The sequence below is a fragment of the Antedon mediterranea genome, chromosome 8 (assembly GCF_964355755.1).
Source record: "Antedon mediterranea chromosome 8, ecAntMedi1.1, whole genome shotgun sequence".
NCBI lineage: Eukaryota > Metazoa > Echinodermata > Crinoidea > Comatulida > Antedonidae > Antedon > Antedon mediterranea.
The window spans coordinates 165,236-191,636 of record NC_092677.1 but is presented as its reverse complement, the minus strand read 5'-3'; the positions used below and the strand labels follow the sequence as shown (position 1 = coordinate 191,636).

At 31.1% G+C, this 26,401-nt stretch overlaps 4 protein-coding genes across 4 annotated transcripts; 2 read left to right on the top strand and 2 right to left on the bottom strand.

Moving 5' to 3' along the window:
- The first annotated feature begins 395 nt into the window (after positions 1 to 395).
- Positions 396 to 1,624, top strand: LOC140056344 (protein Flattop homolog). Its single transcript, XM_072101689.1, has 4 exons — positions 396 to 526; positions 879 to 941; positions 1,040 to 1,270; positions 1,375 to 1,624. The coding sequence occupies exons 1-4, from the start codon at positions 500 to 502 to the stop codon at positions 1,513 to 1,515; spliced, it is 462 nt and encodes a 153-aa protein (XP_071957790.1). The 5' UTR covers positions 396 to 499; the 3' UTR covers positions 1,516 to 1,624.
- A 78-nt stretch (positions 1,625 to 1,702) lies between these two features.
- Positions 1,703 to 8,892, bottom strand: LOC140056345 (gamma-secretase subunit PEN-2-like). The gene is made up of 4 exons (XM_072101690.1): positions 8,762 to 8,892; positions 2,621 to 2,697; positions 2,298 to 2,402; positions 1,703 to 2,078 (listed from the first exon to the last, which is right to left on the bottom strand). Exons 2-4 carry the CDS (start codon positions 2,679 to 2,681, stop codon positions 1,939 to 1,941), a joined length of 306 nt encoding a protein of 101 aa, XP_071957791.1. The 5' UTR covers positions 2,682 to 2,697; positions 8,762 to 8,892; the 3' UTR covers positions 1,703 to 1,938.
- A 5,027-nt stretch (positions 8,893 to 13,919) lies between these two features.
- On the top strand, positions 13,920 to 17,962 carry LOC140056479 (splicing factor U2AF 26 kDa subunit-like). Its single transcript, XM_072101856.1, has 5 exons — positions 13,920 to 13,979; positions 14,802 to 14,956; positions 16,824 to 16,975; positions 17,149 to 17,282; positions 17,370 to 17,962. The coding sequence occupies exons 1-5, from the start codon at positions 13,936 to 13,938 to the stop codon at positions 17,602 to 17,604; spliced, it is 720 nt and encodes a 239-aa protein (XP_071957957.1). The 5' UTR covers positions 13,920 to 13,935; the 3' UTR covers positions 17,605 to 17,962.
- Positions 17,963 to 18,120: 158 nt separating this feature from the next.
- LOC140056478 (zinc finger protein 511-like) lies at positions 18,121 to 19,910 on the bottom strand. The gene is made up of 5 exons (XM_072101854.1): positions 19,503 to 19,910; positions 18,847 to 19,048; positions 18,636 to 18,754; positions 18,439 to 18,498; positions 18,121 to 18,252 (listed from the first exon to the last, which is right to left on the bottom strand). Exons 1-5 carry the CDS (start codon positions 19,844 to 19,846, stop codon positions 18,189 to 18,191), a joined length of 789 nt encoding a protein of 262 aa, XP_071957955.1. The 5' UTR covers positions 19,847 to 19,910; the 3' UTR covers positions 18,121 to 18,188.
- Between the last annotated feature and the right edge of the window lie 6,491 nt (positions 19,911 to 26,401).

Genomic DNA, 26,401 nt, shown 5'->3' with positions numbered 1-26,401 from the left:
TTGCTACATTAAGTAAATTGAAATAAAGTGGGGGGGGGGGGAGGAGTTGGGGGTTTTTCGTAATAAGCTGTGTTTATCAGTTGATTTTATTTTATTTTATGCACTTTTACTATATCTTGTTTTGTATTCATTGTGTAAAGTAATGATCTACTGTATGTATCGATGTAAATTGGGGGGGGGGGGGGGGTAGGATAGGGGTTGATAGTTGCTTTTGCCTTTTTTACTTTTCTGTTAATTGTTATATTTTATGTTGTGAAGGATGCACCTTTGTGCTAAGTGTGCCACCGATCTAAAGGTGTAATTCCAAATAAATAAATAAAATGCTACCTTTTTATTGGCCACGGCCCTCTAGCGCGTGTACTAGACTGTGTCGTGCTTAGCAACAACAACCAGTGTAAACAATTCTCATAATCACACACTCACCAAACCACAGTTGTTCTGCTGTCAGCATCAGCCTGTTGGAATTTCTAGTGTCAGAACAATTATAACTCCTTGAAAAATGTCTTCGCATTTTAATGCAAACCAGGTAAATAATAAAGCTAGGCCTAGTAGCCTATATATACGCTTATTAATATTAACTAGGGCCTACTAAAATAGGTAGGCTTAAACTTAAAGTGGTTTAAATAAACAGAGTGTAAAGAAAGGCAGCAGGTAGCCTATTATAGGCCTAGGCCTAGGGCCTAGTAGTAATAGTATAGATCATTAGTATTAATTATAAATGAATGAATGGCGTGAGTTTGTATTAAATAGGCCTCTATCTATAGTCTTTACTACACTACAGGCCTACAGTAGTAGTACATATTTTATGGGCCTAGTAACTAATAATAATTTTAGGCTAATATATTTTATGAAATTATTTAATATTCATTTTCTTATAGTATGATGATGCCTTTCACAGCAAACGACTTCAAAACTGGCAAATTCCAAAAACATTCAAAGAAGTAAGTACAAACCAGCAGTGTACCAGATTCTTTAATAAATATAGGCCTAGTTTTGAATGATTGTTTTTAAATTGACCAATTTTAAAATTATTTTGCAGCACCCCTCTCAATACGATGGCTTCACACAAATTATAGCAAACGACCGTGGCCATATTTTGCCTGGCGTCTCACGATCCCAAGTTTCTCCGTGGGGTGAATTTTTAGGAACATGGGATATGCCCAGAAAAATACCTGGCAATGCAACAAAGACGATGGAGCAATCAAAGTATTTATGTACAGTGCAACAAACGCAGCAAAAAACTAAAACAATTTCTCCGGGCAAAACAGAAGTAAGTCCAACATTCATTCACATTCAAATTTGTATAAATTGATTGCCGAGTTTACATACACCAGAGGCTACATGTGTAACTTTAATTTATTTTGTTTTATTTAGGGTGCAGCAGCATCGCCATGCCACAACGATACACCCATGGAACATCGGCCAGAGAACCCATCTCCAAATAAAGCAGGATCACCTCCACCAAAGACAACAACTCCTCCACAGAATAAACACATTATGAAAGATGCATGTTAAAACATGTTTAAATATATTAGTAGAACACTACTATTGTATAAATTGTATATTGAACAATAATGAAAGAACCAATTCATTTATGGTTGTTGAATTTGTAAATTAATTTATGGTTGTATTAAATACAGAATTTACAAACAAGAGTATTATTTGCATTATTTAACTATACTGTAATACTATATAACATAAACAATATATTATAGCACAAAGGCTGCCTCCCGGATAGTTATATGAAATTTATTGATATTTACAGTTAATTCTTTCTAGCATAAATGTTACGTCAACAATGTTCAGTACTATAATCTTGTTGTACACAACGTCTTCAATATTCTTCACTAACTTTTGCTTTGTTGAGGGAAACTTGTACATTGTAATGTGTGGCAATACCAATATGTGACTAGGCACAATTAAATATTTAAGAAACATTTAAGGAATTCCCTTTGGAATAATAAATGAAATTTTGTCAGCAGTTTCACCCCATTCGGCTCTTTTTAGTTGAAATATTGTGATCCACGTTATTAGTACTACCATCCATATAGATGTTCCTATTAGTGAACGTATTACATCTGAAAAATAATAATTAGAATACTTTAACTGACAACAGAATAAAATGTGTATAAATTAATGCATATTCAAAATACAGTAAATAAATTAGTCCAGCAATGAAAAAAGTATGTGAACATATAAATAATATTTATAACAATATTATACCAGTTGATATTTGTTATTTCAGTATATGTTATGGAAAAAAAAAGATGTATTTTAAAGTGTAGCTGTCTACGTACATGTCTTTATTTGTTTCTGCTGCTCAAATGAAGGTTTTGTGAAAGCTTCTCGGAAAAACCAAACAAAATTTACAAGCCAAAGAAATGGAAGAAAAAGGAATCCAGCTGAAAAGAAATCATAGGTGTATTATAAATACTTTAGCTTCTGGTATGTGTTTAGTCTGTAAAGAAAGTTATTTTGAAATCAATAAAACATAATACATCCGACTCCTGTACACTATTCAATGAAATAACACGACAGCACTCCTTTAACCCATAAAAGTTTAAATAATATCTTTTCTGTAGCGAAACAAAAAGTATGTAAACATCTGTACTGTACTCACCTTTGTAGTATGTTTTGCATAGCTGCAATTTGTCTTCATTTGAAACTCTTTTAAGATCCATTCTTACCAACAAAACTCTAAAAAGTGGTAAATTTAGACTCTATTATATTGTACATCTGGCCCTCTATCTAGTAGGCTACATCATTAACAAAAAAGTTTAAAAAAATCTAATTTTAACGTAATACTTTCAGTAACTAACAAATACAGTATTTAAACGGACCCTACTACATGCCCTAAGTACAACGGACCCTACTACATGCCCTAAGTACAACGGGTCAGTCTAATTACCGAAAACAACCGAAAATAACCGAAAACAACCGAAAACAACCGGAAACAACCCTAAACAACCGAAAACAAACCGGAAACAAACCGAAAACAAACTAAACAAGAAATATTTCTTACAAAAAACGCCGCGTAACTTTTTGACTGGACAGTTGCAAGAACAGTCTTCATTAATCTAATATAATAGGTCAGCCAATCAAAACGCAAGTGAACAATTGGGACTTTACTTGTGATTTATGTCATTGGCCTGTCAGCACAGTCGTTTCTTTCTAGAATTAAACGCACACACTTGTATTGGGAATAATGTATGTTTATGTGGTTATTACTATCGCATTTAGGTATTGATAATAATAATAATAATATGGCTTTTGAATATATAATTACTGTCTGTAGAATAGCATTTATGCATTTTCGGTTCGCGATGAAAAGTTATATGAATGCATTTGTAATAGGTATTTATAATAATAGTATATGGGTTGTATTATTGCTAAGCAATCACCAAATCGCGTTATAACATTATTTCTCAGGGTTTTTTGCACCATTGATCAATACCAAACGCGTATCGGTATTATATTTTTTAATGAATCATTACATTAATAAAAATACCCAATTAAATCAATCGCGTCAGTCCAATTCCGACTTATGTTTCGATCACATAGTTCTGTGTCTACACTGTCCCAACTAGTTTAACAAAAAAAGTGTGATGTGCCCAAATATGGTAGTGATATGCCCGAATATCGTAGTGATATGACATCGTCATGTCTATATAATATGGGCACATCATATCTAGTTTGATAGTATAGACAGAGCTTAAGGATTATATTTAAAAAATGTTTTCTTACATTTTGAAAAAAAGTATTTATTTGTTTATAAGCCCAATTTTCCAGTCTTAATTTTACATTTTAAACGAAATTATTTATTTGTTGATAAGCCGAATTTTCCAGTTTAATAACAATGACCCCTTCCAAAGTGCTTATACCATATACATTTTACATGATATTGACCGTGGGTTCTTTACGCCTCTGATGCATTTGTTTTTATTGTACCTTTTTAATAAATTATTATATGTTTAGGCCTAATCACACCCAATTTAATGAAACAGTCAGATTCCGATTTCAATTGAACGAAAGTAGGCCTAGTACTGTATTTATTATTCATTGATAAGCCAAGGGTCCCATGGCGTTAGCCGATATCTTGAGCATTTGACTCATGTGTCAACCTGTAACACAAATCATTCTTCAAAATCTAAAGAAAGGACCTCACACGTCTTTTTTGTGAGTGATACACTATGGATATGCCCACGGAAATAATATGTGGACATTGCAAACAATCATAGGCCTACAGTAACAAACATAACATGGCTAATAAGCATAACATTCAGACTTGTTTGTTTTCTAGTGGATTTTTATTTACTTTAGCATGTAGAATAAAACTAGTAACAGTGGCTATATTAATAATTATACTGATTATCCTTGATGTTATCGCGTCTAATAATAAAATATTTTGTTGTTGATAAGCCCAATTTTTCAGCCTTGATTTTAGGCTACATTTTGAACGAAAGTATTTATTTGTTGATAAGCCCAATTTTGCAGTCTTAATATGACCCTTCCACAGTGCATTTTACATGATATTGACCGAGGGTTTTTACGCCTATAGCCACTGATCAATACCATAATTAATGTACTTTTTTAAATGAATATTGAAATGTTTCAACATACCCAATTCAAAAAAACGGTCCGTTTTCGAGTTCAATCTTTTGATTATTAGAGAGGTTGGAGTTTCATTTTGAACGAAAGTATTTATTTGATTGATAAGCCAAATTTCTAGTCCTAATGATTTGAGATAAATATAATAAGTATAATTATGAATTCACCAACACTTTCAGGCCCAATAACAATGATCCCGGGCCCGAGTTTTTGTAGACCGGACTTCCATGCACAGCCACATGTTAAGGAATATGAATCTCTTTATGATTTTAATATGGTTCGAAATGATATTACACAACAACGATTAGACAGCAACTGTGCAAGAGTCCAACTAATAAAATCGGAATGATCAATTAATTGAACATTTACAGCATAAAGCCCATACACTAGGACGATAACGATTGACGATAAATAGACAAATGTGCATTTTTAATACATAAACCAAAAGAAATATAAACAATTCCTTTGATGAAAATTATATTTTCACACGTCCAATCAAATGACGTCATGATTAGTAAGACCAATAATATCGTGACAATACAGCGATTTTATTGTTTTTATTTATCATGACGTCATTTGATTGGAATTTGAAAAACATTATTTTTATCAAAGACAGCATAAATGATTATCCTATAGGTCTAGAACGAAAACCTTTCTAATTTCTTTTGGTTTATGTAAAAAAATGCATGCTATATATTTATCGTCCGTCGTTATCGTCATAGTGTAATTGGGCCTTTATACAAAAAAAATAAATTGATTACGAAGTTACATGTCATTTTCACCTATCACCAAAAAACTAACCTTTTCAACACTAATTAATTGGTACGAAGCCAATTTATATTATATATTTCATTAAAACTGAACTTTACGGTAAATGAAGAGTAAATATCAGTTAATATGAATAATATAACTAGTAGGTCAATGAACTTGCGTCCAGACACAGAACTGTGACATTACTATCATAAATGTTGAAACCACTTATAAACCTTTTTTTAAAGAAAATATAATTGTGTTAGGAGAAGGCTAATAAACAAATAGATAATGTACAAACCTTTTTGGATTAATTAATGAAGCAGGCGTTCCTAATAATCTGCTGCTGCTACCTAGACTGATTGTTCACCTTCTGACGATAATTGATTGGACCCCCCCCCCCCCCCCACCCACGGCATCTGATAACCAAAAAAAAAATTTACCAGGACTGTTTCAATGATTTAATATCTGACGGCGTATTATTATAACATTGGCCTAGATTGACAGTCAAAAGAAAGTCATTGTAAATATCTCCCTTTATGTTGACAGAGCCAACATAAAGTTTTGACCATTATCGAATGATTATTTGACAGTGACCTATTATAATACCGGCCTGGTTGACAGCAAAAACGAAGTTATTATTTATTGAACAAGATTTTACAGATTTCCGTCTACATCTCAATAATACTGTATTATCAGCAAAGGCTTTCATATAGACTCTCTTCTCCCAGACGTTTTTTGGGTCCAGCAGCTACCTATAAATTATAGTCGAGTTTCCAAATTCACAAAACTGTCAGCCTTAGATACTAAAGCTACCGCTATGAAACAGCTTATTAATGAATGTGTCCTCCTGGGACATAGCTGGCTAGAGCCGCGGCGCGAAAAAATCTAATTACCGAAAACAAATTTTTTTTACGTCGCCCTCTATATTAATGATATATTGAAGTAGATAGCACTGCGTTACTACACGTGAGCCTTGGTTTGGTTGTCAGGATCTGACGAGTATTCGGCACCAATATCAGGGGCGGATCCAGGATTTTGAAATAGGGAGGTGGGAGGGGGGGGGGGGGGGGCAAAGGTAAAGTTTTCCCCTATGACATGTTCATTTCAAACTGAGAAGCAAAAAGCAAAGCTAAATACGTCAGAGGTGTTTTTTTGTTTTATAGTAGGCCTATACCTCCACCCCACAAATAATCCACTGAAAATTCATTCAATAGTCTATTATTTATTAAACTTTGTTATTCGGTGGCCATATAACAGCTAGTAGGCCTACTAAGAGATTTGTAATGCCTGAGATAATCATTGTGGGTGGGTGGGTTTAGTTCTGATAAAATGATAAGAAGTATTGGAACCATGGTGGGGCCTGTGGCGAAGCTAATTTACTCCCATGACACCCCTAGCTAGATGGCCGGAAATGGGTACTCTCGCGCGTAAAATTCATGAAAAATGGAACCTCATATCATTTGACGTTATTTTAATGTTGATTCTTGAATTTATTTGTTCACTAAACGAATAACTGTAATTTATTTGAATGCAAATAGAGAGAAAATGATGCCTATGTGCTCACGCATGAATTTGTTCAAAGTACTTGTTTCATTAAAAAATCACTTTGAAAAGAAAGAGTATAGCTAGCCTTCTGGTGTAATGCCCAATTCACCACTAGACTTTACAAGTATTGTAATACAAATTAAAATCAAGGTTAAAATAAAATAAAAAAATATATAAAGTTAATAAAACATTTATTAAATAAGTTAAATTCTTAATTCCAGCAGTGTGCGTTTTAGAGAGGATTCATTTTAAGTGCCCTTTTGCAGCGACAGCTTAATTTTGATTAAGTTGTTTAACAATTAAACGTAATGTTGTTTCCCCTGATTAATGAGTTAATGAATGTTTTTCTCCGTTGAAATATATATATATATATAAAATAGTCTGACAAAAATGATGACAGGAAGTGAAAACACAAACATTTTACATTAACTTGTAAATCTTTATTAACCTTAGGCCTAATCATATTGAGAGAACATGAGAACACAACTCAAGTCTGTAACATCTTTTAAGTACTAAATTTCATTTTGTTTTCGAGGTACAAACTCGATTCAAGATATCAGATGTATTATCAACATCTAGCCATGTTTGTTTAACTACAACAAACTAAATTTAAATAACATAGTGTAGTAAATAAATAACATTTTTCATGTTTTAAATAATACATGAGAACACAACTGAAAATCTGTAACATAATTCCTAGTGTTAAAGCGAATTTACGATTTGCACCGAATAGAGGTGTTTTTCACAAACTGTTTTACATATAAACACAATATACACAAATAAACGTCGTAGAAGTGGTGTATTATTGTCATGCGGTACGTACATTTGAAATCGCTGAAATTATACTATGTATTCGAGAACCATCCCTAGTTGTTAAAATTGTTATAAAATACTAAAAAATATTTTATAAGTGATTATATCGAATTACAGTACTTAAAAATGCTTATATATTAAAATGCTTATATATTATGCGTGGTGCGTGTGAGTGTTAGGCTACTATTATGTAGTTTCTTTTATATTATATGTAGCAATACTTTAACTTTCCAACTTGTATCTTTAAAACCTTATTTCATGTTTTTTTCTTTATGATAATGTTTTATTTTTCAAAGGGTCTTACGACTACAGACAATTCCTTGTCTCTGTAAGATTCATGTAACATATATATTAAATATCTAACATATTGTAGATTCTGTAAGTAAATGGTACGGTGTTATCATTGAGTTTGTACGATATCGAGTTAAATTTTGTGCACACTTCCATTTCGTATGGTCTCTCTATCTCCTTGGCTTTGCGCGCGCGGTCTTGTTGGCTTTAGAAACACCTATCAATAGAGGGCGACATTAAAAAAATATACTGTAGAAATTTGTTTGGCGTGCGAGGTCAATATAGTAGCTGCATCAAATTTGTTTTCGGTATTTAGATATTGTTATTTTGTTTTCGGTTTGTTTTCGGTTGTTTTTGGTTGTTTATGGTTGTTTTCAGTTGTTTATGGTTGTTTTCGGTTGTTTTCGGTTGTTTTCGGTAATTAGACTGACCGAGTACAACGGACCCTACTACATGCCCTAAGTAAAACCATGGAGGTATACCTCCATGATAAGTCAGTACTGTCTACTATTCTAAACCACTGAGTGGAGGTCGCCTATTAATATTATTATTTTCCTACACTACTACACAGTCGCTTTGTCTGTGTAGTCGGTCAGCATATTTTGTCATGGATTATGTTATATCCTTCGCACGACAACATTTCAACCAACAAATGGCGGAAGTTAGTATAGTGTCTAATATGCCTAGCCTAGACCGAGAATAGTGTTGTTCAAAAGTGGTAAATAGGCCTGTACTATATTTATGGACTTACCTGTCCTTTCTTTGTATAAAATATAATAATTACATAGAAAATACTGTATTGAAATAAAATAAATATTTTAGACCTAGGCTACCATCCGTGATGACTCACATTACTCTCTAAATACCGATTTGCTATTGGTTAATCGTTTTAGCTGGTTGTCATATGGTGCGCCGGGTGCGCCAAATAAGATTCAAGATTCAAGAAATTTTATTTGGACAGAAAAGTAACCTATTATGGACAGTTTTCACCAACCCTATTGTAAAAATGGAAATTCACTTTGCTTGGTAGATTAAAACAACAATAAAAAACCAACATAAAAAATGTTGCAACAATTTAAAACGTGCAGTATTATAACAGATAAAATGCAAGATAAAAAGTTGAAAATAAAAAACTGTTAAAAATGTAAAACTATTTAAAAATTGCATTATCGTCTTACATTAGAATTAAAAATATGAATGCTATTTACAACGAAGGATTTTCTAGTTCTACAAAGATTTGCTCTTGGAGGTCGTAGCCTAATGCCTGCTCTATCTAAGTTATAACAGTAATGTAACGGATGAGTGGGGTCTTTCATAATATTGTTTACTTTTTTTAAAAGATCAGCTTTAATAATACGTTGTGCAATTTTACGTGGTCTCTCAATATTTTTCTTATCATTATCAGTATAGTTACCATAAAAACATCCAATGCTAAAAGATAAAATACTTTAAATAATACTTTGATAAAATAGAATTAAAATAGTGTTATCAACTCTAATTTGCTTGAGTTTTCTGAGAAAGTAAAGCCTTTGAGAGGCGTTCTTGGAAATCATGAGAGAGTTTGACTTCCATTTTAATTTGTTGTCAATTATAGTACCTAAGTATTTGTATTGGGTTACTCTTTCAACCTCTGTTTCTTTAATAGTTATTACATTATGTTCAACTGCGGTTTTACGAAAATCTATTATCATCTCTTTGGTTTTAGTAATATTAAGTATTAAGTTCATATCCTCACACCAATTAACAAATCTTCCAACTTCATTAACAAATTCATTTACATTATGCTTACTATCGCAAAGACAACCACTAATTACAGTATCGTCAGCGTATTTTACGACAGTGCAATCTTTACTTAAAATATTAAAACTACTTGAATAAAGAGAAAACAAAATTGGGGAAATAACACATCCTTGAGGAGCTCCAACACTGATAGATTCTTTGTTGGATAGGAAATATTTCTTACAAAAAAAAAACGCCGCTCGACTTTTTGATAGTAACATTTTTAATCATTGTTCTTTCTTCAGATATAATGATTTATTATATAAATTATTTTTGTTTAACAATCAGTAGTAAACATTTTGTGTAAATATAGTCTAAATAAACTCGATGTTCAGATAAAAAAGTGCAGAGTAGATTCATTTTAGTTTATTATTTGTAAACTCGATGTTCAGATAAAACAGTGCAGCAGATTAGATTCATTTTAGTTTATTATTTGTATTTTTTGTTCATGTACTGAAATGTTATTTTTTCTGTAGGCACTTTCAGCACAAGCTCTGCGTTTTAAAAAACAGTGCCTCCGTCATATGTGTATATTCATAGAGATTATTATTATTATTAATATCTCTATGGTATACTGACGAACGAATATGTCACCCGAATGTGACATGAATCAATTACGCCAAGGACAGAGGACGAGTGATACGGGTCGAAAAAGACCCAGGGTCACAGGCTTACGAGTGATATTACATTAAAGTTAATTAGAACATGAATCGCAGGCAAGAAGGTGCAGTGCTTACTTACCTTAGTGAGGGTAAGTACGTAAGCATTTGTACCTTCTTATGTATATGACGAATAAAATCAATTCATATAGGCCATTTTGTAGTTTTAATAAAGTAAAGTTATTCATTGCCAAATACAGTGGTTTCACTCATTTCTCATAAAAGATAAACAGTAAATTTACTTGCAGAATTTGTTTCTGGTTTATGTTCCTTTCAATTTTATCCGGTAGGCTAGTACATTTTGGATCAAATTTTTTAAGAAAAAAAAAAAACAAAAGACTAAACACAACTTTGTGTTATCACTTTTAAAATAATATTACAATAATGATAAGTTATTCTATTATCATTGAATCGGAACTGGATTGAACGATAGGATTTTCATCGAATGGGGCCTACGGTCATACAAAATCATGAAGCATATAAAAAGTTCAATCAAATGACGTCATGAATACGCCGTTCGAGAGCTGTAGAGGGCTTGCGCGTCGGTCACGCTACACCATCACGTGATGTATATTCAGAGCGTCATTTCGACGATCGAGCATTCTCTACTTCTACGGAGCGCCATTTATGCCTTTATTTACTTCCTAATTAGAAATAGTACTACGGTAACTGCTCCAGTGGACCAAATTTAGCACCGGTGGAGCACAGTGATGTAAAATAAAAATAAGTCACTAATTTTAAAGTCACTGAATTTTAATATTATTTCGTATGTTAATAACACTGTGCTCAAGTGGACCCAATTTGGAGCCAGGGGAGCACAATAAAATAAAATAGAAATAAATCACTGAATTTTAATATCTTTTCGTATGTTAATACACTGTGCTCAAGTGGACCCAATTTGGAGCCATGAGAGCACAGTGATATAAAATAGAAATAAGTCAATGATTTTTAGTATCTTTTCGTATGTTAATACACTGTGCTCAAGTGGACCCAATTTGGAGCCAAGAGAGCACAGGTAGAGTGATATAAAATAGAAAAAAGTCACTGAATTTGAATATCTTTTCGTATGTTAATATACTGTGCTCAAGTGGACCCAATTTGGAGCCAGGGAGCACAGTGATATAAAATAGAAAAAAGTCACTGAATTTTAATATCTTTTCGTATGTTAATACACTGTGCTCAAGTGTGGACCCAATTTGGAGCCAGTGGAGCACAGTGATATAAATAGAAAAAAGTCACTGAATGTTAATATCTTTTCGTATGTTAATACACTAAGCTCAAGTGGACCCAATTTGGCGCCAGTGGAGCACAGTGATATAAAATAGAAATAAGTCACTGAATTTTAATATCTTTTCGTATGTTAATACACTGTGTGCTCACGTGGACCCAATTTGGCGCGCGCGCCAGTGAGCACACAGTGATATAAAATAGAAAAAAGTCACTAAATTATAATATTATTTTTTCGTATTTTAATACACTGTGCTCAAGTGGACCCAATATGGCACCAATGGAGGGAAATAGTCACATACAAAAACATCGAGAAAAAATACTTCTGGAATTTAAAAATATTTCAAACTTGGTATATATGTTCAATATCGGTTACTCCATCCGTAAACCAAAAGAAAAAATAGTTTCAAGTTTTAATACACTGTGCTGCAGCGGATCCAATTTGGCGCCAGTGGAGCACAGGGAAATAGTCACATACAAAAACTTCTAGAAAAAATATTTATCGAATTCAAAAATATTTCAAACTTGGTATATAAGTTCAATATCGGTTACTCCATCCGTAATGCAAAAGAAAAATTAGTTTCAAGCCATATTAGTGATGTTAGTAATTTTCGTTCGTTTAAAATGTATATTTATGATAGAACATAGAATTCCAACACATTTTTTAAACTTTAAATTTTGATCGTCATAAAATAATTATCCTACACATTTGAAATTTGGTAATATACGGTACTAAATAGGTACTACACGTTCAATATGTTACTACATAATTCATATTTTTTAACATATGTCTTTTTTTTAATCACTAAAGTTTAAAAAAATGTGTTGGAATTGTATGCTCTTTCATAAGTATTTATCTTAGACAAACGCAAGTTATTAAAATCACTAATGTGGCTTGAAACTAATTTTTCTTTTGCATTACGGATGGAGTAACCGATATTGAACTTATATACCAAGTTTGAAATATTTTTGAATTCGATAAATATTTTTTCTAGAAGTTTTTGTATGTGACTATTTCCCTGTGCTCCACTGGCGCCAAATTGGATCCACTGCAGCACAGTGTATTAAAACTTGAAACTATTTTTTCTTTTGGTTTACGGATGGAGTAACCGATATTGAACATTATTATATACCAAGTTTGAAATATTTTTAAATTCCAGAAGTATTTTTTCTCGATGTTTTTGTATGTGACTATTTCCCTCCATTGGTGCCATATTGGGTCCACTTGAGCACAGTGTATTAAAATACGAAAAAATAATATTATAATTTAGTGACTTTTTTCTATTTTATATCACTGTGTGCTCACTGGCGCGCGCGCCAAATTGGGTCCACGTGAACACACAGTGTATTAACATACGAAAAGATATTAAAATTCAGTGACTTATTTCTATTTTATATCACTGTGCTCCACTGGCGCCAAATCGGGTCCACTTGAGCATAGTGTATTAACATACGAAAAGATATTAAAATTCAGTGACTTTTTTCTATTTTATATCACTGTGCTCCACTGGCGCCAAATCGGGTCCACTTGAGCATAGTGTATATTAAATACGAAAAGATATTAAAATTCAGTGACTTTTTTCATTTTATATCACTGTGCTCCACTGGCGCCAAATTGGGTCCACTTGAGCACAGTGTATTAACATACGAAAATATATTAACATTCAATGACTTATTTCTATTTTATATCACTGTGCTCTCCTGCCGCCAAATTGGGTCCACTTGAGCACAGTGTATTAATACGAAAAGATATTAAAATTTAGTGACTTATTTCTATTTTATATCACTGTGCTCCCCTAGCTCCAAATTGGGTTGGGTTCACTTGAGCACAGTTAATTAACATACGAAAAGATATTAGAATTTAATGACTTATTTCTATTTTATATCACTGTGCTCCACTGGCTCCATATTGGGTCAAATTCTTGAGCACACAGTGTATTAACATACAAAAAGATATTAAAATTCAGTGACAATTATTTCTATTTTATATCACTGTGCTCCTCACTGGCGCCAAATTGTGTCCACTTGAGCACAGTGTATTAACATACGAAAAGAATTTTAAAATTAGTGACTTATTTCTATTTTATATCACTGCGCTCCACTAGTGCTAAATTTGGTCCACTGGAGCAGCTACCGTAGTACTATTTCTATTTCGTAAGTAAATAAAGGCATAAATGGCGCTCCGTAGAAGTAGAGAATGCTCGATCGTCGAAATGCATGACGTTCTGAATATACCTCATCACGTGATGTATTATCAAACATGGCTGAATACTTAGCGTCGATTTTCGGGACGGAAAAGGATAAGTAAGTATAAGAATATACCTTAATTTTTCCTTAACTTGTTATTGAAAGTGCATGATGTTTAATTTAAATTACTGAAGAAATAGTATCATTTGTTCATTTTACGATAAGATTACGTCAACCTTTGTAATTACTGAATAATTTCCTGGCCAGCAAGAACCTCAATCAGGAAAAGAAGGCACATGTGTGAGGCCGAGCCTAAACTATGCTGGACCGGTATCCGCGGGGGACATACTTCCCGGGTCTTGCTTGTACTAATGTTATTATACCTAGGCCTAGCTATCCACCAATCACAATAATTCAAACCGATTCATTAAAAAATAAAACAGTTAAAACCAAAAACCCATCCATTGTCTCTGATACTCTGACACTGACAGACAATTTTAACAATAAAAAAAATGTTAAAAGTCTTAAAATAAAATTTTTAAAATCCAATTTTTAGTCTAACAAAGTGAATAAAATTAAAATTATTATATATTAATATTATTATTGAATGGCATACATTAAAAATGCTAATTCTATGTTAATAAATAAAATAAATCTCAGTCTGAGTTAGTCAAATTGTAAAAATTACTACTTGTAGTTGTACTGGTGTAGGCCCTATTCATAGTATTACTACTAACAAAAATAGGGCCTAGCTAGTAAAACTAAATAATAATGACCGAGGTATTACCCCGGGGGTAACAACCCCCCTCGGAAGAGTTTGCCGACCGGCACTCCAAAAAGCTGGTGACATCCCTGTATTAGTAATTACTATTATTTGATTTAATTTTAAAATTTATTTTTTTTAAATATTCAATGATTGACTAATATTATTTATTTCAGAGTTAACTGTTCCTTTTATTTCAAAATTGGAGCATGTCGTCATGGAGATCGCTGTTCTCGTTTACATAATAAACCAACATTTAGCCAGACGGTTCTGTTGTTAAACATTTACCAGAATCCACAAAATCGTGCTCAGAGTGCCAATGACGCAAATTGTACGTATCCATCATACTCAAATACATTAACAAACAAGTAAAATAAAATGAACAGCTATCGATTTTAAATATATCAACCATCTAAAATGAACATTCTAACACCCATGATTTAAACATTATTGGGTCTGAAAGTCAACATTCTAAATCCATCATAAGAATTGAGACGCTTCTGTAATTGTATATATTATTACAACTTAGTCTGTTACATAATGTATACATTCTGTAATTGTATATATTATTACAACTTAGTCTGTTACATAATGTATACATTTGTATTCTACATACGTTTCCTGTGTTTTTATTTTTGTGTGATAGATATTATAGGTTTTAGGTTATTTTAGGTAACAAGTGCAAGTGCCACAACAGGTAAGTATGTACAGTAAGCGGACTTTAGGTGCAAGGAATGCAGTTTTTGTCATTTCAGTTAATATTTCAGTATTAGGTTGTCGCAGTAAAGGTGCCATCTATCTTTTTACAGGTTTTTTCACATATGTGTATTTTTTACAGTCAGTGACATTTTATTTGTTCAGGTTTTCGGTTTCTAGCAATTACTGTATCTTTTCAGCTCACAAACAACAAGTTGTGTCAATTATTTTTTTATTAAGGTTTATTTAAATTAGCAGGAACTATCGGTTTTCCCAGATTTTTTTTACATAATTTTAGGAAGTATGGAAATTGTGAGAGCAGAAAGCAGTAATTACTTTACAGGTTATCTTGTTTTATAGCCAGTCTGATATCCCTTTTCTAGTGTGATTTTATGAGGCCACATATTAATCTTGTGTGTGAAAGTAACATTGTGTGACAGAAAAATACTGATGAAATAAAAAGATTTTATTAGTATTGATTTAAAAAAAAATGAATTAATTTTACAATTCTATTTAAAAAAAAAAAAGTATATGATAACAATAATTTGTAAAGAAAATATAGCAATACAAAAATTATTTATAAAATCCCAGGAAAATCATGTTATTTACCTCTTTAAATTGAAATTTGTAAAAACAAATTGAATTTTAAATTAAATTTGTTTGCAGTTTAAACTGCTATTTCTAATTTGTTCTAAAATAATAAAATAAAACTAAAAAATTTTGTTTTGCAATAATAAATGTGAAAGTTGTGCAATTGCTATTTCAGGAGTAACATCTAGATACCAAACAAATGTTTTTTTGGATAAAAAAAAAAATTCCAGGTTTTTGAATAAATTTTGTCTCCCTACAGGAATCAAAATTCTTTCCACAGGAAACATATAATAATAATACAATTAATAATGATTTCCCTGTATTTTTTTTCTTATTGTAAGGCTGTTCTGGCCGTATGCCCGCAACTGGAAAACATGTAAACGATCTTGGGATGTTTGCGTGAGTGAACACCTTAGTTTAGGGCAAACAACAATGTAAAGTAGGTTTTAAATAGTCGGTTTAGGAATCAGGTATCGTCAAGATTCTGCTGTAGACAGGGTAGTAGTGTAAATAATATGGTCTAATAGATTTAGGCCAACATAGCTGAGTTAGATGTGTCGTGATAAGAAAATTGTTAGTTAATAATTGTCGCCTGACTGATGTTATGATAATATATAGTATAATATTTTATTACAATAAAACTAAAATTATAAAATGAAAGATATGGAAATGTTAGAATGCATGCTTACTGTACATAGATAGTATATTTTGGTAAGAGTAGTTCTATATTAAATCAAGATATACAGTCTAAATCAAATTGTAAACTTCAACAAAAAAATGATCAAAATAGCTATTTTGAGTGAAAATTCCAATTCGTTGTAGAAATTTAATTTTAAGACAGTATATCTTGAAATTGTATACAAAGTAGGCAATTTAAGTACTCTGTATCTTACTATTGAACATTCTTACAGTGCCGAATATCAGCGATGTGGAAATGCAGGAGCACTTTGATCATTTCTTTGAGGAAGTGTTCACTGAACTGGAAGAGAAATATGGTGAAATTGAAGAGATGAATGTTTGTGATAACTTGGGTGATCATCTTGTAGGAAATGTCTACATTAAAGTAAGTCCATTGCAAAACAGAAAGAAATAAACAATGTATGCTTTTAGCCTGTCACAAAAGTACCGCAATCTTTAAGAATCCTTTGAAATACTTGAAAGTTAGCCCACAGCTGATTGTGTGTGTTCATTTTTATTCCAGTACTGTACTTAATAATTTGGTTTCATTAAATCTAGTTTCGTTATGAAGAAGACGCTGAAAAAGCAGTCAATGATCTAAATAATCGTTGGTTCAATGGTCAACCAATCAGAGCAGAGCTTTCTCCTGTGACAGATTTTAGGGAAGCTTGTTGCAGACAGTATGAAATGGGGTAAGCATTTACAATAATATGAAAAGAGCAGTGTAATAAATTATCTTGTTTGATTGTCATTATTTCTATAATGTTGTCTAATTTCAGTGAATGTACTCGTGGTGGGTTTTGCAACTTCATGCATTTAAAACCTATTTCAAGAGACCTTCGCAGAGAATTGTACGGGCGTAGACGAAAGAAACCTAAAAAGTCGCAATCAAGAAGCAGAAGCCGAGAGAGAGAAAGACGCCGTACCAGTAGAAGCCGCAGCCGTGAACGAGATCGTAGAGACCGGGGAAGAGAGCGAGATAGAGGAGGGCGCGACAGACAAGGCCGATTTTAAATTCTTTGTGATACATTTTGTTAGTTTTCTCAATCTTAAATCGGATCTGGTATTAACTATACAATACAGTGTAATAATGTTTAGCCAGCAAGCCATTGTATTGCATGTTCTAATGTTAATAGACTTACCTACCATTTACAACAAGCACATGCTGTAGTTACTTACTCTAGTCATTTGGTCTTTTTGAAATTGTACAGTTCCATCAAAATTACTTGTTTTTTTTAAGTCATTTTATTGAAAAAGGTAAATGTTTTGAATCAAGAACAATTAGTTGTCATAATTATTCCGTAACCGAAGAAAATACATTTCCAATTCCTTCAAAATATGTATTTTATTTTGCATAGTTCAGTGCATTTGGGACAAATCGTATAATTTATGTTTTTTTGTCTCACTTCACAAAGTTGTACAAAGTATTCTTTTAAGCACATTAAATTGTTTCACTTGTATACAATTGTCAGTGTATTTCTTAGTAAGAATTCAACAGTTTCTCACTAATATTGTACATTTGGTGCAAATAGTTCTATATGTACATTTTTCCCATCACTCACTCTCTCTCCTTTTTAACCATTTTTTGCCTTTAAAAATTAATATGTTTCATCAAAAAAACTTTTTGCACTGTCTTGTCCAAAACAAATCTCTCTTGGAAATCTGAAATGAATAATTTGATGTTGGTTAATTTATACTGTATTTTTCCTGTTATATGTTCTCTTCTTTTTTTTTCGTACTATATGTAGACTAGCGTCATGTAGGTAAATGTATGTAGAATTAAACACATTTAATACATAAATTAGAATGTACTGTAGTTGTATGTTGACAGAAGAGATTCATACTAACTTTTTTGCCTTGACGATATCTTGTTGGTTGATTTCACTTCTTTCAGTAGATCCTGAATTTCTAAGAGAAGTGCAATTTTTTTATTTTCACTAAATTGTTTTTTGGAAGTTTTGACAAAACTATTTTACAATGTTTTGGTGTGATTTAATATAGTAGTTACAGGTAGCTATCATTGAGATAAACGATTTACTACTCACTTATCTGAAGGTTTACTAAACTCAAAATTGGATGGATAATGGTGTACTTGAATAAGGTGAAGGGTTCGATCTTCTGCAGTCATAAACCTATCATCACAACTTTCAACCAAACACTGAAACTAAATTGAAGAATGCATCTACAGTATAACAACAAAAACTTTAGACAACAAATTTTGTTTATTTGTTCATTTTAGTAATTTTAATCGCTTACCATCTTTTCCTTCAGTTTCATGACGTCAAAAAACGAGTCATGACATTCTTGAAAATGAATATTAAGTAAATGATTGCTAGGGAACCATTGTTTGCACTGACTACAGACGTTCCAATGTGAAATATTATAATGCATCTCAAAGTCACTAACGCTAGTAAAGACAGCATGGCATCCTGTAATATGACATACGAAATCTGCTTTCCTACAAAAAGTAAACATTTAATGAATGAAGATGCAGTAATTGATGATTTAGTTGTACCACCATATACAGTTTAATTATTATGGTATAACACTTTATCCCATGGCAAAAACAATTATATAAAATGCGTATCTGGGCCTATATTTACTCATTATTATTTAACTTAGGACTACACACAACAAATATTATAACTGTATTACGTAGAGTTTGGTTCACACTTGGACCCAACGAAAGAACGTATGTGCGCCGCAAGTATAAATTTTACCAATCGCGAAAGTCAAAAATGTCGCTTGTGATTGGTCAATTCCTTGACGTTGGGTGTGGGGCACAAACACGGTGAGTTGACCAATCACAACCAGTTCGGTTCTTCCATCACGTCTCGTGATTGGTAGTTGCAGTCCAAATTACTTGCGGGTCGATGCCACACACCTTTCTTAATTCATAGTATTATACTGACCTTGTTTTGGTAAGACCTACGTATACTTCAAATCCCACTTGTTTTGACCTGGAAGCGCATTGTATATCACCTTCTTCAAAAAAGGTATGCCATGGTGAATATCTCCTTGGTAATGGTATATAGTAACCTCCATGTCTCCTCCTTGGCATTGCCATCTTTTTACCGCCGCCGCGAGAACATTGAAAAGGGTTTAAGTTGGGGAAATATGATGATCCTTCTCTACAAAATACAGAGCTATATTGTGTAGTCGTTTTTTGATAACTGAGAGCTATCAGTGTGTATAATCCTCGTACATAATTGTTTCTTAGTTGTAATAAAAAACACATTATTATAATATCAAGCATGTTATTATGATATACAAATTTATAGGTATCAATACTGATATTTTTACTTTAAAAAATTTCAATAAGTTTTTTAATAACACAGAAACAACATTCTTAATTTAACAAATGATATGTAGTACTACTAAATCAATGTCTAATTGCATAAGGACTATGTGTACAGTATTATGATCAGTGTAGTTACAATTTGATAACTGAGCACGCATCTCACATCTACCTCATCAATAATTATTATTAATAATTTATATCACGTTGTTGCATATGATGAGTGTAGTCATAATTTGATAACTGAGCACGCATCTTTTAGAATCTACGTCATCAATTTTAATATTAATATCATATATCACATTGTTGGATATGGTCAGTGTAGTCATAATTTGATAACTGAGCACGTATCTTTTAATATCTACATCATCAATAATTATTATTAATAATCTATATCACATTGTTGGATATGATCAGTGTAGTCGTCATTTGATAACTGAGCACGCATCTTTAAATATCTACCGCATCAAAATTAATATAAATAATCTATATCACATTGTTGGATATGATCAGTGTAGTCGTAATTTGATAACTGAGCACGCATCTTTAAATATCTACCTCATTAATAATTTATATTAATATCATATATCACATTGTTGGATATGATCAGTGTAGTCAGAATTTGATAACTGAGCACGTATCCTTTAATATCTACCTCAATAATAATTTATATTAATATCATATATCACATTGTTGGATATGATCAGTGTAGTCAGAATTTGATAACTGAGCACGCATCTTTTAATATCTACCTCATTAATAATTTATATTAATATCATATATCACATTGTTGATGATATGATCAGTGTAGTCGTAATTTGATAACTGAGCACGCATCTTTAAATATCTACCTCATTAATAATTTATATTAATATCATATATCACATTGTTGATGATATGATCAGTGTAGTCGTAATTTGATAACTGAGCACGCATCTTTAAATATCTACCTCATTAATAATTTATATTAATATCATATATCACATTGTTGGATATGATCAGTGTAGTCAGAATTTGATAACTGAGCACGTATCTTTTAATATCTACCTCAATAATAATTTATATTAATATCATATATCACATTGTTGGATATGATCAGTGTAGTCAGAATTTGATAACTGAGCACGCATCTTTTAATATCTACCTCATTAATAATTTATATTAATATCATATATCACATTGTTGGATATGATCAGTGTAGTCAGAATTTGATAACTGAGCACGCATCTTTCAATATCTACCTCATTAATAATTTATATTAATATCATATATCACATTGTTGGATATGATCAGTGTAGTCAGAATTTGATAACTGAGCACGCATCTTTTAATATCTACCTCATTAATAATTTATATTAATATCATATATCACATTGTTGGATATGATCAGTGTAGTCAGAATTTGATAACTGAGCACGCATCTTTTAATATCTACGTCATCAATAATTTATATTAATATCATATATCACATTGTTGGATATGATCAGTGTAGTCAGAATTTGATAACTGATCACGTATCTTTCAATATCTACCACATCATTAATTAATATTAATATCATATATCACATTGTTGGATATGATCAGTGTAGTCATAATTTGATAACTGAGCACGTATCTTTTAATATCTACCTCAATAATAATTTATATTAATATCATATATCACATTGTTGGATATGATCAGTGTAGTCAGAATTTGATAACTGAGCACGCATCTTTCAATATCTACCGCATCAATAATTCATATTAATATCATATATCACATTGTTGGATAGGATCAGTGTAGTCGTCATTTGATAACTGATCACGTATCTGTCAATATCTACCTCATTAATAATTTATATTAATATCATATATCACATTGTTGGATATGATCAGTGTAGTCGTCATTTGATAACTGATCACGTATCTGTTAATATCTACCTCATTAATAATTTATATTAATATCATATATCACATTGTTGGATATGATCAGTGTAGTCAGAATTTGATAACTGAGCACGCATCTTTCAATATCTACCTCATTAATAATTTATATTAATATCATATATCACATTGTTGGATATGATCCGTGGTGTAGTCAGAATTTGATGACTGAGGACGTATCTTTCAATATCTACCTCATTAAGAATTATTATTAATATCCTATATCACATTGTTGAATATGATGAGTGCAGTCCTAATTTGATAACTGAGCACGCATCTTTCAATATCTACTACCTCAATAATAATTTATATTAATATCATATATCACATTGTTGGATATGATCAGTGTAGTCGTAATTTGATAACTGAGCACGCATCTTTAAATATCTACCTCATTAATAATTTATATTAATATCATATATCACATTGTTGGATATGATCAGTGTAGTCAGAATTTGATAACTGAGCACGTATCTTTTAATATCTACCTCAATAATAATTTATATTAATATCATATATCACATTGTTGGATATGATCAGTGTAGTCGTAATTTGATAACTGAGCACGCATCTTTAAATATCTACCTCATTAATAATTTATATTAATATCATATATCACATTGTTGGATATGATCAGTGTAGTCAGAATTTGATAACTGAGCACGTATCTTTTAATATCTACCTCAATAATAATTTATATTAATATCATATATCACATTGTTGGATATGATCAGTGTAGTCAGAATTTGATAACTGAGCACGCGTCTTTCAATATCTACCTCATTAATAATTTATATTAATATCATATATCACATTGTTGGATATGATCAGTGTAGTCGTCATTTGATAACTGAGCACGCATCTTTAAATATCTACCTCATTAATAATTTATATTAATATCATATATCACATTGTTGGATATGATCAGTGTAGTCAGAATTTGATAACTGAGCACGTATCTTTTAATATCTACCTCATTAATAATTTATATTAATATCATATATCACATTGTTGGATATGATCAGTGTAGTCAGAATTTGATAACTGAGCACGTATCTTTTAATATCTACCTCAATAATAATTTATATTAATATCATATATCACATTGTTGGATATGATCAGTGTAGTCGTAATTTGATAACTGAGCACGCATCTTTAAATATCTACCTCATTAATAATTTATATTAATATCATATATCACATTGTTGGATATGATCAGTGTAGTCAGAATTTGATAACTGAGCACGTATCTTTTAATATCTACCTCAATAATAATTTATATTAATATCATATATCACATTGTTGGATATGATCAGTGTAGTCGTAATTTGATAACTGAGCACGCATCTTTAAATATCTACCTCATTAATAATTTATATTAATATCATATATCACATTGTTGGATATGATCAGTGTAGTCAGAATTTGATAACTGAGCACGTATCTTTTAATATCTACCTCAATAATAATTTATATTAATATCATATATCACATTGTTGGATATGATCAGTGTAGTCAGAATTTGATAACTGAGCACGCATCTTTAAATATCTACCTCATTAATAATTTATATTAATATCATATATCACATTGTTGGATATGATCAGTGTAGTCGTAATTTGATAACTGAGCACGCATCTTTAAATATCTACCTCATTAATAATTTATATTAATATCATATATCACATTGTTGGATATGATCAGTGTAGTCAGAATTTGATAACTGAGCACGTATCTTTTAATATCTACCTCATTAATAATTTATATTAATATCATATATCACATTGTTGGATATGATCAGTGTAGTCAGAATTTGATAACTGAGCACGTATCTTTTAATATCTACCTCAATAATAATTTATATTAATATCATATATCACATTGTTGGATATGATCAGTGTAGTCGTCATTTGATAACTGAGCACGTATCTTTCAATATCTACCTCATCATTAATTAATATTAATATCATATATCACATTGTTGGATATGATCAGTGTAGTCATAATTTGATAACTGAGCACGTATTTTTTAATATCTACCTCAATAATAATTTATATTAATATCATATATCACATTGTTGAATATGATCTCTGTAGTCAGAATTTGATAACTGAGCACGCGTCTTTCAATATCTACCGCATCAATAATTCATATTAATATCATATCACATTGTTGGATATGATCAGTGTAGTCGTCATTTGATAACTGATCACGTATCTTTTAATATCTACCTCATTAATAATTTATATTAATATCATATATCACATTGTTGGATATGATCAGTGTAGTCAGAATTTGATAACTGAGCACGTATCTTTTAATATCTACCTCAATAATAATTTATATTAATATCATATATCACATTGTTGGATATGATCAGTGTAGTCAGAATTTGATAACTGAGCACGCATCTTTCAATATCTACCTCATTAATAATTTATATTAATATCATATATCACATTGTTGGATACGATCAGTGTAGTCAGAATTTGATAACTGAGCACGCATCTTTTAATATCTACCTCATTAATAATTTATATTAATATCATATATCACATTGTTGGATATGATCAGTGTAGTCAGAATTTGATAACTGAGCACGCATCTTTTAATATCTACGTCATCAATAATTTATATTAATATCATATATCACATTGTTGGATATGATCAGTGTAGTCGTCATTTGATAACTGATCACGTATCTTTCAATATCTACCTTATCATTAATTAATATTAATATCATATATCACATTGTTGGATATGATCAGTGTAGTCATAATTTGATAACTGAGCACGTATTTTTTAATATCTACCTCAATAATAATTTATATTAATATCATATATCACATTGTTGGATATGATCTGTGTAGTCAGAATTTGATAACTGAGCACGCGTCTTTCAATATCTACCGCATCAATAATTCATATTAATATCATATATCACATTGTTGGATATGATCAGTGTAGTCGTCATTTGATAACTGATCACGTATCTGTCAATATCTACCTCATTAATAATTTATATTAATATCGTATATCACATTGTTGGATATGATCAGTATATTCAGAATTTGATAACTGAGCACGCATCTTTTAATATCTACCACATCATTAATTAATATTAATAATCTATATCACATTGTTGGATATGATCAGTGTAGTCGTCATTTGATAACTGATCACGTATCTTTCAATATCTACCTCATTAATAATTTATATTAATATCATATATCACATTGTTGGATATGATCAGTGTAGTCAGAATTTGATAACTGATCACGTATCTTTAAATATCTACCTCATTAATAATTTATATTAATATCATATATCACATTGTTGGATATGATCAGTGTAGTCAGAATTTGATAACTGAGCACGCATCTTTCAATATCTACCGCATCAATAATTCATATTAATATCATATATCACATTGTTGGATATGATCAGTGTAGTCGTCATTTGATAACTGAGCACGCATCTTTAAATATCTATTTCATCAATAATTATTATTAATGTCTTATATCACATTGTTGGATATGATCAGTGTAGTCATAATTTGATAACTGAGCACGCATCTTTAAATATCTACCTCATCAAAAATTATTATTAATAATCTATATCACATTGTTGGATATGATCTGTGTATTCATAAATTGATATAACGCATCTTTTATTATCTACCTAATCAATAATAATTATTAATACTTAATGTTGGATATGATCAGTGTGATTTTGTTAGATTTACTGTATACAAGAGATCGAGTCGATGGGTTTTGAAAATGTGTTATTCTTTTGTTCCTAATCACCCTATTGATTTGTATCCGTTTGCTGTTTAAATTTATACTTTTAAGAACGCATCGTTTATGATGAACGTGTGCCGTTGTAAAAATAAAAATATTCCATATCTTTTTATGTTTGATATGTATTGTAGAGGCCATCATGAGACATGCTTTGGCTTCTATTGAGGGTCCCAGTTCTTCTTAACAGAATAAATGTGCAGTGAATGAATTATTTGATAAATGAGGACGTGTGTTTTAACATCGATCTATACAGACCGTAATACTCTTCCAGAAATGATATGTTGCTATAATAGGCCTATGACCAATTTCCATTACATTAATAATTCAATTAAGATTGGAAATGTGTCAGAAATACTAAAGAAATCCAGTAATCTTATTGATTAATAATTATGTATACCATTTCTGATGAACGAACAGAAAACTAAACTTGCAGCCAATCAAAAAGCTGCTGTACTGTATAAGTAGGGAATTTTAAGTAGGAGTTGTTTTAAATGTCATTGGTCTCGGCTAATCAGTTATTGCCATTTGACTATGATAGGCATCCTTTATTACCTATAACCCTGCTATAACTATGGGTAGACCAAACAATAATAAAATATAATGACTTCCTTCACTTTTTACAACCTAGTTCGTGTTTTAAAATGTCAATTTTGGATAAATTTACAGATTTTACCATTTAAACTGCGTAAACGTAATGCAAACTTTAAAAAAACACCCACAAACATCATCCAAACAACTTAATATTGATTATACCACTACAAGAACTATAAAAGAGGACAATTTATGAAA

Bases quoted from the DNA above. Each gene is read 5' to 3' on its own strand.
- LOC140056479 (XM_072101856.1), top strand. From the start codon at position 13,936: ATGGCTGAATACTTAGCGTCGATTTTCGGGACGGAAAAGGATAA. The intron at 13,980-14,801 runs GTAAGTATAAGA...TATTTATTTCAG, and splicing joins TTCGGGACGGAAAAGGATAA to AGTTAACTGTTCCTTTTATT. The intron at 14,957-16,823 runs GTACGTATCCAT...ACATTCTTACAG, and splicing joins GAGTGCCAATGACGCAAATT to TGCCGAATATCAGCGATGTG.
- LOC140056344 (XM_072101689.1), top strand. From the start codon at position 500: ATGTCTTCGCATTTTAATGCAAACCAG. The intron at 527-878 runs GTAAATAATAAA...ATTTTCTTATAG, and splicing joins CGCATTTTAATGCAAACCAG to TATGATGATGCCTTTCACAG. The intron at 942-1,039 runs GTAAGTACAAAC...ATTATTTTGCAG, and splicing joins TTCCAAAAACATTCAAAGAA to CACCCCTCTCAATACGATGG.
- LOC140056478 (XM_072101854.1), bottom strand. From the start codon at position 19,846: ATGCTTGATATTATAATAATGTGTTTTTTATTACAACTAAGAAACAAT. The intron at 18,755-18,846 runs GTAAGCGATTAA...TCTTCAATTTAG, and splicing joins TGAAACTGAAGGAAAAGATG to TTTCAGTGTTTGGTTGAAAG. The intron at 18,499-18,635 runs GTGAGTAGTAAA...CACTTCTCTTAG, and splicing joins TTTAGTAAACCTTCAGATAA to AAATTCAGGATCTACTGAAA.
- LOC140056345 (XM_072101690.1), bottom strand. From the start codon at position 2,681: ATGGATCTTAAAAGAGTTTCAAATGAAGACAAATTGCAGCTATGCAAA. The intron at 2,403-2,620 runs GTGAGTACAGTA...ATTTCTTTTCAG, and splicing joins ATGCAAAACATACTACAAAG to CTGGATTCCTTTTTCTTCCA. The intron at 2,079-2,297 runs GTACGTAGACAG...ATTATTTTTCAG, and splicing joins GCAGAAACAAATAAAGACAT to ATGTAATACGTTCACTAATA.